This window comes from Ailuropoda melanoleuca, chromosome 16 (genome assembly GCF_002007445.2).
Source record: "Ailuropoda melanoleuca isolate Jingjing chromosome 16, ASM200744v2, whole genome shotgun sequence".
NCBI lineage: Eukaryota > Metazoa > Chordata > Mammalia > Carnivora > Ursidae > Ailuropoda > Ailuropoda melanoleuca.
This window is the reverse complement of record NC_048233.1, coordinates 50,330,673-50,348,974: the sequence shown is the minus strand read 5'-3', so window position 1 is coordinate 50,348,974 and position 18,302 is coordinate 50,330,673. Positions and strand designations below refer to the sequence as shown.

The following is an 18,302-nucleotide window of genomic DNA, read 5'->3' as shown; positions in this document are numbered from 1 at the left end:
GGTCCCGGCGTTATGGGATCGAGCCCCACATCAGGCTCCTCTGCTATGAGCCTGCTTCTTCCTCTCCCACTCCCCCTGCTTGTGTTCCCTCTCTCGCTGTCTCTATCTCTGTCAAATAAATAAAAAATCTTTAAAAAAAAAAAAAAAAAGTAGGAAATAGAGCTACCCTATGACCCAGCAATTGCACTACCGGGTATTTAACCCAAAGATACAAATGTACTGATCCAAAGGGGCACCTGCACCCCAATGTTTATAGCAGCAATGTCCAGAATAGCCAAACTATGGAAAGAGCCCAGATGTCTATCAACAGATGAATGGATAAAGAAGATGTGCTATATATATACACAATGGAATACTACTCAGCCATCAAAAAAATGAAATCTTGCCACTTGCAACGATGTAGATGGAACTAGAGGGTATTATTGTACAAAATAAGTCAATCAGAGAAAGACAATTATCATATGATCTCACTCATATGTGGAATTTAAGAAACAAAACAGAGGATCAGAGGGGAAGAGAGGAAAAAATAAAACAGGACAAAATCAGAGAGGGAGACAAACCATAAGAGACTCTTAATCATAGGAAATAAACTGAGGTTACTGAAGGGGGTGGGGGTGGGAAGATGGGGTAACTGGGTGATGGACATTAAGGAGGGCACATGATGTAATGAGCACTGGGTGTTCTATAAGACTAATGAATCACTGACCTCTACCTCTGAAACTAATAATACATTATATGTTAATTAATCGAATTTAAATTAAAAAAAAGAAAGAAATCTCTGGACATAGATGAGAATTAGCACTGCATGAGCTTATTTCCAAAATATGAATACGTACATACATATGCATGTATGTTTTACAGGTACACACATACATTTATACATCTAAAAATGTGTGTGCTTGTATATGTCAATGTATATGGACCTACATAAATCTCCTACCTCTGTCTGATGAAAATGTCAATAAGAAAATATATTCCAGGGGCGCCTGGGTGGCTCAGCTGGTTTAGCATCTGCCTTCGGTTCAGCTCATGATCCCAGAGTCCTGGGATTGAGCCTGGAGGGTCGGGCTCCCCGCTCAGCGGGGAGTCTGCTGCTCTCTCTGCCTCTGCCCCTTCCCCTGCTTGCACTTCTCTCTCTCTCTCTCTCAAATGAGTAAATAAAATCTTAAAAAAAATAAAGAAAATATATTCCAGAAGCAGTGAGCACACTTAGTGCCAGTCTTTGGTCCGTGATATTACTTCCCACTGAAAAGAACCAGGAATCCTCAGAGAAATGGCTCATTCCAGACCTGGGGTAGGATAGGTACAAGATAAGCCTGGAACATTTTGTTATATGAGAAAGTAAGAAACTGCTGAATTTAGTTAAATTAAGATGTCGCTGAATTTTTTGTAGGGCACTGCATGAATTTTACTTATGAAGGAAAGATTTGTCCTAAGACCCAGGCCTAAAAGATATGACCAGACAATGAAATACATGAAAAGATGCTTAATCTCACTCAAAATAAGAGAAATGCATATTAAAACTACACTATTATACTATCTAACAGAATGGCAAAACTCTTAAAGTTTGAAGATACTATTAGCAGGATGTGAGAAATTATAACAGAAGAGTATGTACTGATACAATCTCTGTGGAGGTGGCAATATCTATCAAAACTATAAATACACATACATAGTTTCTCTGTAGGGAACTCATCCCTACAGATAATTTTATACAGATAGTGAGATATGTACAAGAGTGTTTGCTGGGGGGCGCCTGGGTGGCACAGCAGTTAAGCGCCTGCCTTCGGCTCAGGGCGTGATCCCGGTGTTATGGGATCGAGCCCCACGTCAGGCTCCTCTGCTATGAGCCTGCTTCTTCCTCTCCCACTCCCCCTGCTTGTGTTCCCTCTCTCGCTGGCTGTCTCTATCTCTGTCGAATAAATAAATAAAATCTTTTAAAAAAGAAAAAAGAGTGTTTGCTGGAAATAACCCAAATATCCATCACCAGTGGCCTAGTTAAATAAATTATGGCATATCCATATAATGGAAATCTATGCAGCTGTAAAAGAAACTTTTTTTAATGAAATGGTCTCTATGTACTAATACAGAAAGATCTCCAAATATGTTGTTATAAGAAAAATACAAAGCACAAAATGTATATCACATGCTACCTTTTGCATAAAAAGAGAGGAAAAATAAGGACTTCTATTTGTATTTGCTTATATAAGAATGAAGAAATAGAAGGATCATGTTTGGAGCAGTGGGAATTGACAGGGTACAAAAATATCAGAGCGCTTTTGCTATATGCCTTCTATAGTTTCTGGTTTTCAGCCATGTGAATGTATTACTTACTTTAAAATTACACCAAAAAAAAAAAAAGGACCCTTTAAGTCTTTCTTCAAATTATCAGAAATTTCAATTCATTAATTCTGAATCAATGAGAAAACATTCATAAGTTTTCTAAGCATCAGACAGTTTTCTTTAGATAATGAAATTCAGCCCCTATTTGGAATAAAGAAAATATTGCCAAGATTGAGGGGATGGAGGTTGTCTAAGAGGAAAGTAATTTCAAAATACCTTAGGCCCAGCTTTAAGGATGGAATCTCCTTCTATGCCTGACCACCTGAAGTGGTAGGGTATGACTCAGTTTACCTCTCATTGATATTCTTAATCTCAGGATAAGGAGTATTTGGTACTTGTTTTCTGTGTCTATTCAGCAACAGGGAGTTTAATGCTCTACACAAGCATTTCTCCAATATGATCCACTGATGACAGGCATATGTTTAAAATGCATATTACTCACCCCCAGAATGAAAATCTCTAGAGGTAAGATCCAGTAAACTGCATTTTTAACCCAGGTGATTCTTATGCAAAGTTTAAGGACTACTATTTACCAGGAGTAAATGTTCAGATGTTTATTAATGCCAACGAACCACCCAGATAAGCAGCCTACGGGGACATGTCACAAAGTCAGCTGGAAGGGTCTCCCACTTGTCAAATCTAGCCTCTTGATTTTGTTTCATAATTAGAAAGGCAATTCCAAGATAATAAAGAAATTCACCTATGTTGTCATCTAGTGCTTTTATGGTATTATTTTCTACACTGATATCTTTGATTCATTTGTACTTATTCTGATGTAAATGAGATAGAGATCTAACCGTACCTTTTTCTAAATGGCTACCCAATTGTATCAACATTATTCTTTAAAAAAAATTTTTTTTAAAGATTTTATTTATTTAGTTGACAGAGATAGAGATAGCCAGCGAGAGAGGGAACACAAGCAAGGGGGAGTGGGAGAGGAAGAAGCAGGCTCATAGCAGAGGACTGATGTGGGGCTCGATCCCATAATGCCAGGATCACGCCCTGAGCCAAAGGCAGATGCTTAACCACTGTGCCACCCAGGCGCCCCTAAAAATCTATCTTGATCCCACTAATAAGGATACCACCTTTAATTCAAACTAAATTCTAAATGTATTTACTTTTACTTCTGGTATTTCTATTCAGTTCCACTGGTCTTTCTACTTATATGCCAAAAACATAACAGTTCTAATGACTGAGGCTTAGTGATATATTTTAATAGCTAACATATCTATCTAGTCCTTCATTGTTCTTTTTCCAAAGTATATAGCTTTTTTGTTTATTTCCTTTGTCATATGAACTTTAAAATTAACTTGCCTAGTAGCAGAAAAAAAGTACATATTTTTATTTTGATCATGACAAATTTATAAATTAACCTATGGAAAGTTGACATGTTTATAATGTTGAGTCTTTGTATCAAAAAGATGTTATGTCTTCTCATTTTTTTCAAGTCGACTTTTGCATACTTCAGGAGTATTTTAAAGCTTTTAGTCTATAAGTCCAATTTCTTAATAGGTTTATTCTGGGTATTTTATCTTTGTTGGTATTTGTTAATGGAGTCTTTTCTTTCATTATATCTTGTAACTGGCTGTTGAACATGAAAAATGCTGATTTCTGCATATAAAGTTTACTTTGCTGAATTTTCCTGTTATGCTATTTTTTAGTCAATTATTTTGATTTTTCCAAGTAATAATCATATCACCTGCATACAGAAATGGTTTTATCAGCTCCTTTTCAATTACTTTACCTCCAATTTTTTTTCATTTATGTAATTGTTTTGGCTAGTACCTCCAATGCCATGCTAATTAGTAGTGGTGATTGTGGACATCTTTGTCTTGTGCCTGATTTTAGTTAGAATACATACTTGTATTTCCCCACTAAGCATGACGTGGCTGAGTTAGACATACCTGACCATGTTACAGAAGCATCTATTGATTACTATTTCATTACTTTTTTAAAATTAAGAAGGGGTGTTGAATCTTGTCAATTGCTCCTTTTCTGTAGATAAAGAGATGGCTATATACGAGATTACTTTCTTATCTGTGGATTTCTTCACATTTTAAAAATCCTACTTCATAGCTATTTAATATTCTCATAGTCTAAAATTAAAAGAATATAGGAGCATGAATAGGCAGAGTACAGAGGATTCTTAGGGCAGTGAAACTACACTGTGTGATACGATAATGGTAGATACATATCATTATAGATTTGTCCAAACCCATAGAATGTAAAACACCAAAAGTGAACTCTAATGTAAACTATGGACTTTGGGAGAATATGATGTGTCAATTAGGTTCATCAATTGTAACAAATTTACAACTCTGGTGGGTGATGCTAGTAATGAAGGAGGTTATGCATGTTTGGGGGGCTGGGGGTATATGGGAAATCTCTGCACCTTCCCTTCACTTTTGCTGTATACCTCATAGTGCTCTAAAAAAATCAAATCTTAATTTTATCTATTTATTTATTTATGTTAGAGAGAGAGCGTGTGCATGAGCAGGGGAGTGGGGAGTGGCGAAGGAGAGGGAGAGACAATCTTAAGCAGACTCTGCACTGAGCTTGGAGCCCCATATGAGACAGGGCTCTATCTTGCAACCCCGAGATCACAACTTGGGTCAAAACCAAGAGCTGGACACTTAACCAACTGTGCCACCAAGGCATCCCAAATCTTAATTTTAAAAGACAGAAGTTTCAAAGATTTATTCTAACTTATCCTTTTTCCTTTGACTTCTTGATTTCTTTTGTCACACCAAAATTTTTCTCTTTATTTCTATTTATATGATGATTTATAGTATTAGATTTCTTAACATTAAGTCAATCTTGCATTCCTAAAATAAATTCACTTGCTATTATATGGTATACTTTTGACATACAATAAGTTTGGTCTTGGCATCAATACATATTAAAAGTAGGAAAGCTTTCCTTCTTTTTCTATCCTCTGGAATAGTTTAAATAACATCGACAATCTGTCCTTTAAAAAAAAAAGATTTATTTATTTTTGCTTGAGAAAGAGAGAGAGGGCAGGCGGAGAGGGAAGGAAGAGAATCTCAAGCAGACTCCTCACTGAGTGTGGAGCCCAACCTGGGGCTCACTCTCACGACCCTGAGATCATGACCTGAGCAGAAACCAAGAGTTGGACACTTAACCAACTGAGCCACCCAGGTGCCCTGGCAATCTGTTCTTCAGTAGTTTAACAAAATTCCTTTTGACACTCTCTGGGCCTGGTGTGGTTTTTTTAGAACTACTTCTCTGACAATTTTTCTATTTCATCTATGGAAATTGTTATAATTAGATTTTCTCTCTTTTGGTTCCTTTGATGTTATTCTTCCTCCTTTAAATCAGTGGCTTAATTCATTACTTTTCATTGATATAATAATTTAAGGCTAATCATTTTGATTTTTGAATGATGTGAATATATTACCTATTTTAAAAATTAAATTTTAAAAATTAAGAGAAGCCAAATCAATACTAACATTAAATTTTAACTGGAAGAACATAGTATGTGACAATATAAGCTGACCTCAACAGCCAAATACTGAAACTTTTCTACTTTTCCTTTAGCACTTACCTTGAAGGGAATCCGATTTAGCTTTAATTAGCATTCTTAACCTTGCCACTTCTTGCCTTTTCAGTTCATCAAGTTTTGTCCTCACATGGTGACTTACTAAATCCAGTTCTTTGCTTAGCCTCCCACTCTGTTAAAATTAACAAGTTAGTTTTATTTATTACATTCCATTTTTAGACCAGACACAATATATTAAAATTAGGGTTATGATAAAGTAGTGATAAATACTTTTGACTAATTTAGATAAATCTGATATTACAAAAAGCATTTCTTTCAGAAGATACTCAGTTTATAACTCTGAAATCAAGATATGTAAAAACCATAAATTATGGAAAGAGCCCAAATGTCCATCAAGTGATCAATGGATAGAGAAGATGTGTGTGTATATGTATATACACACACACATACACATACAAAATAGAATATTAGCCATAAAAAAGAATGAAATCTTGCCATTTGCAATGACATGGGTGGAGCTAGAGAGTATCATGCTAAGCGAAATAAGTTGGAGAAAGAAAATACTACATGATTTCACTCCTATGTGGAATTTAAGAAACAAAACAGATGAATATGGGGGAAAAAGAGAGGCAAACTATAAAACAGACTCTTAACTATAGAAAACACACTGAGGATTACTGGAAGGAGGTAGGCAGGGGGGATGGGTTAAACGGGTGATGGGTATTAAGGAGGGCATTTGCTGTGATGAGCACTGGGTGTTGTATGTAAGTGATGAATCACAAAATTCAACACCTGAAACTAATAGTACACTGCACGTTTACTGGAATTTAAATAGAAATTTGGAGAAAGAAAGAAAAAAAAACCCATATAATTGAAAGCATAATTAAAGCACAAAGGAGGAATTTGTAATGTAACTTGAATTGTTAAATGGTGCAGCCACTTTGAAAAACAATTTGGCAATTCCTCAAAAAGTTAAACACAGAATTAGTATATGACCCAGCAATTCCATTCTTAGCTATATACCTAAAGAATTGAAACACGTGTTCACATAAAAACTTGTACCCGAATGTTCATAGCAGCATTATTCATACTGGCATAAAAGTAGAAATAACCAAATGTCCATCAACTGGTGAGTTGATAACCAAAATATGGAATATCCGTAAAGTGGGATATTGTTCAGCCATAAAAAGAAATGAATGTACCAACATAAGCTACAATACAATGAACCTTGAAAACATTATGCTCAAAGAAACCAGACACAAAAGGCTACATATTGTATAATTCCATTTATGTGGAATGTCCAAAATAGGCAAATCATAGAGATAGAAAGTAGATCAATGGTTGCCAAGGGCTAAGGGGGGGGGAAAGGAGAGTGATGGCTTAATGGGTACCGGGTTTCTTTTGGGGGGAAATGAAACTGTTTAAAAGTAGATAGTGGTGATGGTCACGTGTAGATATACTACTGAATTACATGCTTTAAAGAGGCAAGTATTGGGGCATCTGGGTGGCTCAGCCATTAAGTGTCTGCCTTCAGCTCAGGTCATGATCCCCGGGTCCTGGGATCAAGTCCCACATTGGGCTCCCTGCTCGGCAGGAAGCCTGCTTCTCCCTCTCACACTCCCCTTGCTTGTGTTCCCTGTCTCACTGTCTCTCTCTGTCAAATAAATAAATAAAATCTTTAAAGGGGCAAGTTTTAAGGTATGTGAATTACATTTCAATAAAGTAAGTTTAAAAAATATCTTGGCCACCTTAAGCTTTAGTAATTACATATATAAATACCTTTTCAAAATTCATCTTTTTAAGGTTGTCTCCTTTGATTACTTTTCTCATAGATGAGTACTTAGATACATGTTCCAAAATTTAAGAAACAAAATAGCTAGTACCTTACTTTCTCTTGTTTATAAATGCATTTGCAATCACAAACTGCACAAACTCTAACTAGCAATCAGGCAGACAAACCTTTTAGGACTGAGTCAACGGGGCCCACTGAGGAAGGTAAAGAAAAGAAACCCCCTACAAGGGAGACCAAGAAAGAATGTTCAGAGGTAAGAAGGAGAACTAGGAGAATATGCTGCTATAGAGCAAAAGAGCAATATACTCAAGGACAGAGTGGACATCACTATCACAGAGAAAAATGGTTCTCAAAGTGTGGTCCCCAAGTAGAAGCATTAGCACCACCTGGGAACTTTAGAAATGCAAGATGTAGAGTAACTGAATCACAAAGTCTATAGGTGGGGCCCAGGAATCCGAGAACCACTGAGATAATAGAAAGGAGTCCAGTAAGAAGAGGAATAAAAAGCATTCACTGGATTTGGCAATTAAGAAGTCACTGACATCCTTCATGAAAGTATATTCAGTGGAGTGATATGGCCAAAGCCATAATCTTTCCAGTCAGCAATATTTGGAAAGTGAAGAAATGTAGTAGGATTCCCCTTTCAAAATACTTGGCTGAGGGGTGCCTGGGTGGCTCAGTCCATTAAGCATCTGCCTTCGGCTCAGGTCATGATCTCAGGGTCTGGGGATCGAGCCCCACATCAGGCTTCCTGCTCAGCTGGGAGCCTGCTTCTCCCTCTCCTTCTGCCTGCCACTCCCCCTGCTTGTGCTCTCTCCCTCTCTCTCTGTCAAAATAAATAAATAAAATCTTAAAAAGACTGATCAAAATACTTGGCTGAAAAGGACAAATTCTAACATTTTTCTCCCAGTTTTTCCTAAGAGTCTTTGCTGAGCTATTTATAATGTTTCTGTTGGCTTAAGTTTTATTTTCTATTTTAATTCTTATATCTTTTTCATTGAATAACTGTTTAACTTACTACATTTTATCTCCCCCTGCCCCAATAGGGAATAGGAATTGACTGTGAAAAGCAGTTATAAAAGTATTCCCATACCAAACCAGGATTATCTCTCTATCGTACTTCCTATTATCCACCTTTTCTGTTACCTACATAATAATAATGTTCTTTTTTAAAAAGATTTATTTATTCATCTGAGAGAGAGAGAGAAAGCAGCAGAGGGACAGAGGCAAAGGGAGAGAGAGAATCTCAGGCAGACTCCACACTGACTGTGGAGCCCAACACGTGGCTCAATCTCACAACCCTGAGATCATGACCTGAGCCGAAACCAAAAGTTGGACATTTAACCCACTGAGTCACCCAGGCATCCTGCCACAAATAATGTTCTTAATCCTAACTTAAGTAGATAAGAGACACTGAAAGTTCTACATTAAATGTTATTCACTCCAGGAAATTAGTTCCATAGATCAAATTAATTCCTCAAAGGAAACATAGATTACTCTCAAAATAATTGAGGGAAATTATGTTCATGATGCTATTACCTCTATCAGGAAAAATGACTTCCCACCTTTCCCCACTGCTGAATTATGTGTCCATGCTCTGCATCTCCAAAATATATTATACCCCCATCATATACTCATTTTAATAAATTTTTCTAAATATTATTTATTCAGAATAAACAAGAGCCTGGAAAGAGTCTCATCTTTGTATTTCCAGTACTTAACTCAGTGTCTGGGATGTTCTAATGTCTGTTAAATAATTATTTAATTACATTTACCTTTATTTCCTCTATGTCTGCTTTCTGGAGCTTTTCTCTGAAATGATTATCTGTTTCCAGCACATCAATCACTTGCTTAAGATATTCATCATAATAAAGTCCAGTATCCTTCAAATTAAGAAACAAACAATAATGTTTCTGAAAGTTTTTCCTTCCCTGCATCTAAAGATCTCAATCCTAAAAAAAAAAAAAAAAAGACTAGCAAAATGTCATTGAGATGTATCTACTCTGATAGCTGGGACAAAGTTAAAAAGCTGTATTTCTCAAATGAAGAATTTTGTATCAGAACCAATGTAATGTTTTATTGTTACATAAAGGTACGTTTTCTGTATGGCTTAGACAATTAGGATTTAACCAATAATACTAGTTGGTTGATTTTACTCCACTGTCACCTGTCTCTCCTCATTGCTGTATCTCCTTTAAATATAATACCACGTTTTCTTGGCTAGTGAGCTCTCCATTGGAAATACATTATGCTTAATTCTCCTGTGCATTATTTAATATGTGAACTACATTAAATAAATTGTCTAATATTAAACATATGCTTATCCAATATTCTTTTACTGCTCTTTCAGAAACAGTTCCTAAATGTACAATTTTTTAAGTAATAAATATTAGCAACATTTGGTTAAAATTCTTCCCACGAGGTTATCTTTATCATTTTACTTACTGGTGGTTCTATCTTTGCGCTGTCCACAGGTTGAGGATTTTTTACTTTTGTCTTGTCTATGTCTATAGGCACAGCTTCAAGAGCAGTAAGTAGACAGGAAACCAAGAGAAAACAATATTGTAGTAAGATGGTCCTCCACCTCATCTGAAATAAAGGTATAATTATAGTAAGGTCCTGAAAAGATGTCTTCAAACTATAATTACATGTGTTCCCAATGCCATGCTAATAATATAACCAATTTCAGGGACGCCTGGGTGGCACAGCGGTTGGGCGTATGCCTTCAGCTCAGGGCGTGATCCCAGCGTTATGGGATCGAGCCCCACATCAGGCTCCTCCGCTGTGAGCCTGCTTCTTCCTCTCCCACTCCCCCTGCTTGTGTTCCCTCTCTTGCTGTCTGTCTCTATCTCTGTCAAATAAAAAAAATCTTAAAAAAAAATAATAATATAACCAATTTCAAAAATTTAATGCAACAAAATAGTTCTAGAAAGAGGTTAAAAATAGATTATAGCTTATCAAAATAATGCTTAATACAGATCACCAAAGAAAGTCAGGAGAGAAATGCTTTTCAACTAAAATTAAAAAGAAAAGGAAACAAAATTTTATTTATTTATTTGACAGAGAGAGACCACAAGCAGAGGGAGCAGGAGAGGGAGAGGAAGAAGCAGGCTCCCCACCAAGCAGGGAGCCTGATGTGGGGCTCGATCCCAGGACCCCGGGATCATGACCTGGGTCAAAGGTAGACGCCCAACCAACTGGGCCACCCAGGAGCCCCAGGAAACAAAACTTTAAACAGCTTATAGTATAAGAAAACATTTAGTTAATTATAAAAGCTTCAAATAAAAATGATAATAAGGGTCTCAAAATCTTAAAAAAATTAAGAGACCAAATTTAAGAAAAGGAGAAGTAAGGAAAAACTTTTTTTTTTTTCAATTAAAATACTAGGGAGCCAAAATTATTTCTAGATATATTTAATTTAGCTTCAACCTAATTTTGAAAAGAAGTTGCTCTATAAATATAAGTTGATTTAAAGAGACAACTAGGTAAAATATTCTCTTAGCCTTATAAACATTATTTTATCACAGTAGTCATTTGCTAAAATTCTTTTTGCTCGATAATTTTTCAAATAAATAGGTCAATAAAATATCAAGCTTGAAACAAGAGAGAAGCAAGTATTGCTATTCCCACAATATTATTCAGATTATGTTCATTCAAACAGGTTCCACGCCATATGGATCTTTAGTAGCTTTAAAGTATCTACTACAAGAACTAGAATGAATAAAAATCTCATATTTAATTGATTTTATACATACAGACTCATGTTAGGGTCCAAGTCAAGAATATTGGTCTGACCAGCAGTGTGGAATATGCGTTATTTAACTCAGAATCTCCCAAACTTAGCTGACCATAGGTTTTTTTTTTTTTTTTTTGAGTCACATTTTTAGCCATAGAACACAATTTGGAGAAGAGTATACTGCCTCATTTTCACCACAACCCTAGACAGTTGCCCTAGACAGGGCAGTGATTCGTTTACAGATAAAGAAAACCTGGATTAAAACAATTCACTCACAGAGCACGGTCTTGCATTACAAAATCACTAGAACTCACGTTTTAGTGCTATTTCTAATATACCACATTTTTTAGCATCTCTATTGAGATATAACTCACATGCCATAAAATTCACCCATTTAAGGTACAGGATTTGTCTATTCTGTAAAGATGCTACTCAAAGTTTAGTTCTCAAACCCGAAGGATCAAATCACCTGGGAGCTTGATTCTCAGGCTGCTCCCAAGACCTCTGGAATCAGAATCTCTGGGGTGAGGTCCAGAATCTGTTTTAAGAAACTTTCCAGATAAACACACTGAGGGTTGCTGGAGGGGTGGCGGGTGGACGGATGGGGTAACTGGGTGCTGGACATTAAGGAGGACACGTGTAATGAGCACTGGATATTATATAAGACTGAGGAATCACGACCTCGGAAACCAATAATACATTATATGTTAATTAACTAAAATTTAATTTTAAAGAATTGAAAGAAAGAAAAAAAGAAACAAACTTTCCAGGTAATTCCTACATACATATGCTCAATCCCAAGATTCATTCTCCTCTAGAACACTAGTTCTTCAACATGATCATTGTGAGTAAATGTTTGTCAGGATGAAGTGTTTGGGAGATAATGGCTCAATGAAGCTAAATAAAGTTTTCATCATTGCAAGACTTTCAGAGCTTGTGATGGGCTACTATGCATTATCAATCTTTAATAGAAGGATGATTTGTTTCTCCACAGAAAGTATATCTACCATGAATCACCTCCTCTTCCCACAATTATTTTTTATGACAACCAAAGTTTCTCATTCATGCTTCATGTCCATTACAGGTATATATTTTATTTTTGGTTTTCATTTTTGAGAGGTAATTTACATGCCACAAAACTTACTCTTTGAAATTGTACAATTCAGAGGATAATAGTATATTCACAAGGTTGTGCAATTATCACCACTATCTAATTTTTTAGAACATTTTCATCACTCCAAAAAGAACCCTGTACCCATTAACAGTCACTCCCCATTCCTTCATTCTCACAACCCCTAGCAACCATTAATCCACTTTCAGTCTGTATAGACTTGTCTATTGTGGACATTTCATATATATGGAAACATATAACATGTGGCCTTTTGTATCTGGCTTTTTTCATTTAGCACTGTATTTTCAAGGTCCAATCATGTTGTGCCATGAATCAGTACTTCATTTTTTTGTATAGCTTTTCCATAGCACCATTTTACACTCCCACCAGCAACATATGAGGCTTCCAATCTCTCCACATCCTCACTACCATGCGTTATTGTCTTTTTATTATAGCCAACCTACTAGATGTAAAGTGGTGTCTCACTTTGATTTTGATTTGCATTTCAGTGGCTAATAATGTGAGGCATCTTTGCATGTATTTATTAGCTTTATCTTTACCTTTTTAAAGAAAATTAAGTATCATTGAGCTAGTTGTTTTTTAAAAACCCTGAATGGAAACTTTTGTTACCTTTGCAAGTCCTGTGGGTCCCTGCAGATAGGCTGACCAAATGACCATTAAAAAGGGTAATCATGGCCCAAAAGTCCAAATTATGACTTAACTGCTCAAGTCAACTTTGATGTCTTCTACACAATTTCTAAAGTTTAATTGAGTCTCCATGGCCCCTAACATGGTACACATATAGTTGGAAAACGAAGAAGTGCTAACATTATTTGAATGGTCTTTCTATAAATGTGCACGCAGAAAGCCAGTGATACACCTCTGTAACAGCATTTTGCAGACCTCCTCAGGAACTGTGACTAGCCCTAGATATGGGCTACCCAGAGTCTGGAAGCCTCTTTCACATAGACTCTTCCCCTCCACCCACGGTACCTCCAACGTCCTATTCTCTCCTTCTACCACATATCACACAAACACACAGGGCAATTAATAAGAAGTTCTGTCTCAGCAATTGGCAGCTGTCACATATTTTGAAATATGCTCTTTTTCAAAAATAGTGTCCACCTTTACTTCAATATACAATAGAAGCCTGAGATTAATAAAAGTAAATTACAGTTAAATCGAATCTTGGAAGTGGAATCCCTTCTGCAGTTTGTCTCTTCTTCTCCTATTGTTCTGCTAGGTTTCCCATAAATGAGAAGGCAAGTCAAGCGAGGATCATGTTTGTACATATGAATGTGTGTGTGTGTGTGTGTGTGTGTACGTGCACACACATCTCAGCATCTCAAAATGACTATGTAACAAAAAATCTCTGGGTATCTACTCTAAAACTTTAACTGAATTTACGGTTCATTAACTTTTAACTGGGACCCAGACTTATAAATAACAATAGAAACCATCAATTGAGTGTTTACTATGTACCAACAGTATGCTAAATCTTTTTTATATTAAGAAATTAATTCTTACGATGATTCTGTGAAATAAATATTATTATCCCCATTTTAAAGTACAGGAAACTGAGACATATCAGTTAAAAAAAACCTGATCCGGGTCAGTCAGGAGTAAGTCATTTTGCCATTGTTTGGGTCTGGGAATGACTGACTCCAAAGCCTACAACTGCTTTTAAGCAGCGGTTCTCATTCTCAAAGTGTGATCCCTGGCGCAGCAGCAGCAGCAGCGTCACCTGGGAGTTTGTCAGAAATGCAAATTATCAAGGCTTTCTCCAGACTTCTAAATTGGAGAACCAGGGAGGGAGGGGCATAATCTGTTTTAACAAGCCCTACAGGTAATTCTGATGCATGCTAACATTTGAAAACATACTGCCTCCCTTTGCTTTGTTATTCACAAACCTCCTCTGCAAAGAGAGACAAAGAATGCTTATCTGAAGAGTAGATTTAGATCCTCAAGGAACAGAGAAATGGGTGTTACGTCTAAGAAGAGTAAGGCAAAATTAAATTTAGGTCTATATTCTAATTCCAGCTGCACCACTCACTTGCTATGAGATCATAGGGCAGTCAATTAACTTTCCCCACTTTTTTTATTTTTAAAAATAATGGATTTTTTTAAGGGGGATTTAACTAATCCTCAGTATTCTCTAAGCTCTTAAATTCTATTACCAGTTTTTTCTTTTTGTTAAAGATCTTTTCCTGTTATATCATCGGAAATAATGGGGCACCTGGGTGGCTCAGTTAAGTGTCTGCCTTGGGCTCAGGTCATGATCTCGGGGTCCTGGGATGGAGCTCTGAGTCAGGCCCCTGCTCAGCGGGGAGTCTGCTTGTCCCTCTCCCTCTGCCCCTTCCACCCCCAGCCCCGCAGCCTCGTGCTCTCTCTCTCAAAAAAAAAAAAAAATCTTAAAAATAAGAAATGCTAATAAAATTGCTTGAGCTCATACCAATTGTATGAAATGATTAAGTTATAAGATTTATAAGTGCCTTTAAACTACATATTGCTTATTCAGCCAGTTTAAAATTATATCAGTAGAGGAAGCAAAAGATCTGGGTGCCGGGATACAAAGAATACAAAAATTAACTACCAAAGAAACTTCCTATCTACATACAATAAAATGAGGTAAAGCCAGAAACATTTCACATCTTCACTCCCAGTTGCCCTCTGATCAAAACTTAACACGCTTGCTACTGGAGGAGAAAGTTCCTTCTTGATTTCAGGTTTAGAGATTTCCAGACTTGTATTTCATTCAAGCTGGATTTATTTTTACTTCTGTAGGAAGGAGATAATGAATTGTGGACTGCCATTTCAAATCCAAAAGCAGTTTCAATTTTTGATAACTTTAGAGGACAAAAGACTGAGAGTTCAAGGAGAAACTTGTTTGTTTTCAAATTAAATACAACAGAACTGATTAAAAACAAATACAACCAAATGCAAAAAGACACATTGTATATGATTCTATTTCTATCTAATGTCCAGAAAAAAGCAATCCATAGAGAAAGAAAGTAGATTAATGGTTGCTTAGGACTACTGGTGGGCAGAGGCGGGAGTGAGAAATGACTGGTAATGGGCATGGGTTTCCTATTTGGGGTAATAAAAATGTTCTAAAATTAGACAATAGTGATGATTGTACAACTTTGTCAATATATGAGAAATTGTACACTTAAAAGTGTGAATTTTATGATATATGAATCAAATTTCAATTTTTAAACAGTAAGGAAAAACAGCAAAAAATCAGAGCCTATAAAAAATGTGAACATAAAAAAAGAACAAATATAGTTCATAAACCATCATTAACCAATAAAAGTATGTAAGTATAAACTAGCCATTCACTTTTCATAATTATCCAATTTTTATATTCTTTTTTTTTTTTTTTTTTAAAGTGGGTAGGAGCCCAATGCGGGGCTTAACTCATGACCCTGAGATCAACACTTGAGCTGAGATCAACAGTCAGACACTTAACCAACTGAGCCACCCAGGCACCCCTCCAATATTTATATTCTTAATGATTTTTGTCTGCTTAAACTATGATTACTAGAAAGTAAGTAAAAATCTTGCCATATGATTTTGGATTTATCTGTTTTCCTTATAATTCTGTCAATTTTATTTAAATATTTTGAGGCTATGTTATTAAATGCACACAAATTTAAGATTTTTCTAGCTTTTTGGTAGATTTAATCTTTTATACATTTGAGTCAATTTATACCCTTTGCCTTAAGGTCTACTCTATTCAACAGTAATATAGCTAAGCTTGTTTTCTTTTCTTTCTTTGTTTTCTCAATTTCAAATTAAGCTATTTTTTTTCAGGTCAACAATTTTTTGTTTTTTTTTTTAATTTAAATTCAATGAATTAACCTATAATGTATTAGTTTCGGAGGTAGAATTCAGAGATTCATTAATCTTATATAATACCCAGTGCTCATTATATCACATTGTCTTTTGATTAGTGTGTGGAGATACGCACACTTTTTAATCTAGCCTAATGATCTCTGTCTTTGGACTATTTTCTCTGTTTATATTTAATCAAATTACTGATAATGTATTTACAATTCCAAAATGCACAATTTCCTGAGTTTAACATCTCAGAAATCAAAGAGTGCTTTTCATTTAATGGAACTTTAAAATTATGATTTACCAAGTGGCAATAGCAATATAATCTTTACTGTCTGTGCCTAAAAGTTACCATCGATATTCTTACACCCATTTCTTCAGATTGAGTTTTTGCATTGTTGTTACTTCACAAACTGAGTCTAATCGCCATTTTTAATGCCTTCAAAAAGGATTTGGCATGGAAATAGAGTTATTGTGTAAACATAGAAATGAAGCAGCTGATATTAGAAGCAAATACTTGATCCTAAAGGAATAACAGCAACTTTACTCTTTCTTGTAAAGGAACAACAAAGGGCTTTACCTGACTTTAGACAGGAAGACACCACAAGTAGACAAAACTCTGTTATACTTTGTTACTGATATGCAACGAGGTTACCCTTGAGTAGTCAAACAAAGCAAATGAAGATAGTAGAAACTAACAAGGTCTCCAAGAATTTTTTTTTTAATTGTATGGGATAGGAGGCTGGTTTATGGATTCATGTATGGTTAAGGCAAATGTCAGTTTGTCAGAAACTTGCTACTAACACTGAACAGAAGCTGCATAACTTCCATGAAATTTAAGGAAAAAACAATGCTGAGTCAGCCAATAGGAAGTGCTGACAAAATCCTGGTGCTTTTATATACCTGAAAATGTTACACCAATGCTAAAGGTGCTAACAAGACTGATGTCCTAAGAACAGGTTAGAGAGTAGCATATCACTGTAACACTATGCAGAGATGACTTTGGCCCAAAGTTGCTGCCATAAATTTTAAATTTTATTTAAATTTTAAACTACAAAATAATTTCCCCAAAAATGTTATTGTATACATAAAAGGGTAGAAGAGGGGTGATGGCAGAGCTAAAGGAAGGCTGGCTAAATCTGGTTTGAATGTCCGAGAGCCCTCATAACCTGCTAAGGGTATTAGTCTGGTTCTTGATACATTGTAAGGCCAGTATCTGAATACTTAAAAAACAGGATGCCTGAAAAGTAACACAACCTGTTACTCCTGATGCCATGTCTAGACCACTGCAATCCTCAGTGTTGCAGTCAACAAACCACTGAAGAAGAGGTCAAGGAAAGAAGATATATCTGAAAACTTTCCATTGTCACCTTCAAGAAAGCACTGGTATTAAAGCTTGCCAAATGAGTGTCGGAGGCTTAAAAGAAATTCCAGGCAAAGGGGCTTGAAGAATTTCCCAGAAGAAAATCACCCTCAGTCTCCTTAGCAGAAAGAACAATGTGCAGAAAAACACAGATGTTGACAAGTCTGAATCAAGAAAGTGTTTCAAAAGAATCAGACTAGGAATGTCCAAAAGCCCTAGGAATAATCAATTTCATTATGTATGCCCAAAGTGATGTGAGAAAAATCTGTGTCTACGTGAATCTAAAAATGCACTTTCAGGGGCGCCTGGGTGGCACAGCGGTTGAGCGTCTGCCTTCGGCTCAGGGCGTGATCCCGGCGTTGTGGGATCGAGCCCCACATCAGGCTCCTCTGCTATGAGCCTGCTTCTTCCTCTCCCACTCCCCCTGCTTGTGTTCCCTCTCTTGCTGGCTATCTCTATCTCTGTCAAATAAATAAATAAAATCTTAAAAAAAAAAAATGCACTTTCAGTAAACATAAAATGAAGTTGTAAGTGACAAAGTATAGTGTCATAGTTTACTTGCCAGTATTTTTTTCTATATGATATGTATTGATGTGTCTT

The 18,302-nt window shown here is 36.1% G+C and overlaps 1 protein-coding gene across 8 annotated transcripts in view; it reads right to left on the bottom strand.

Annotated features, from left to right (window-relative positions):
* NUCB2 (nucleobindin 2) overlaps positions 1-18,302 on the bottom strand; it is a 50,186-nt gene that overhangs the window by 16,476 nt on the left and 15,408 nt on the right. For all 8 annotated transcript variants that reach the window (XM_011232201.3, XM_011232199.3, XM_002925146.4 and 5 more), the window contains 3 exons: positions 10,101-10,244; positions 9,431-9,538; positions 5,909-6,035 (listed from right to left, as the gene is read on the bottom strand). In XM_011232201.3, coding sequence (XP_011230503.1) covers positions 5,909-6,035; positions 9,431-9,538; positions 10,101-10,244 — 379 coding nt within the window. The remainder of the gene's footprint in view (positions 1-5,908; positions 6,036-9,430; positions 9,539-10,100; positions 10,245-18,302) is intronic.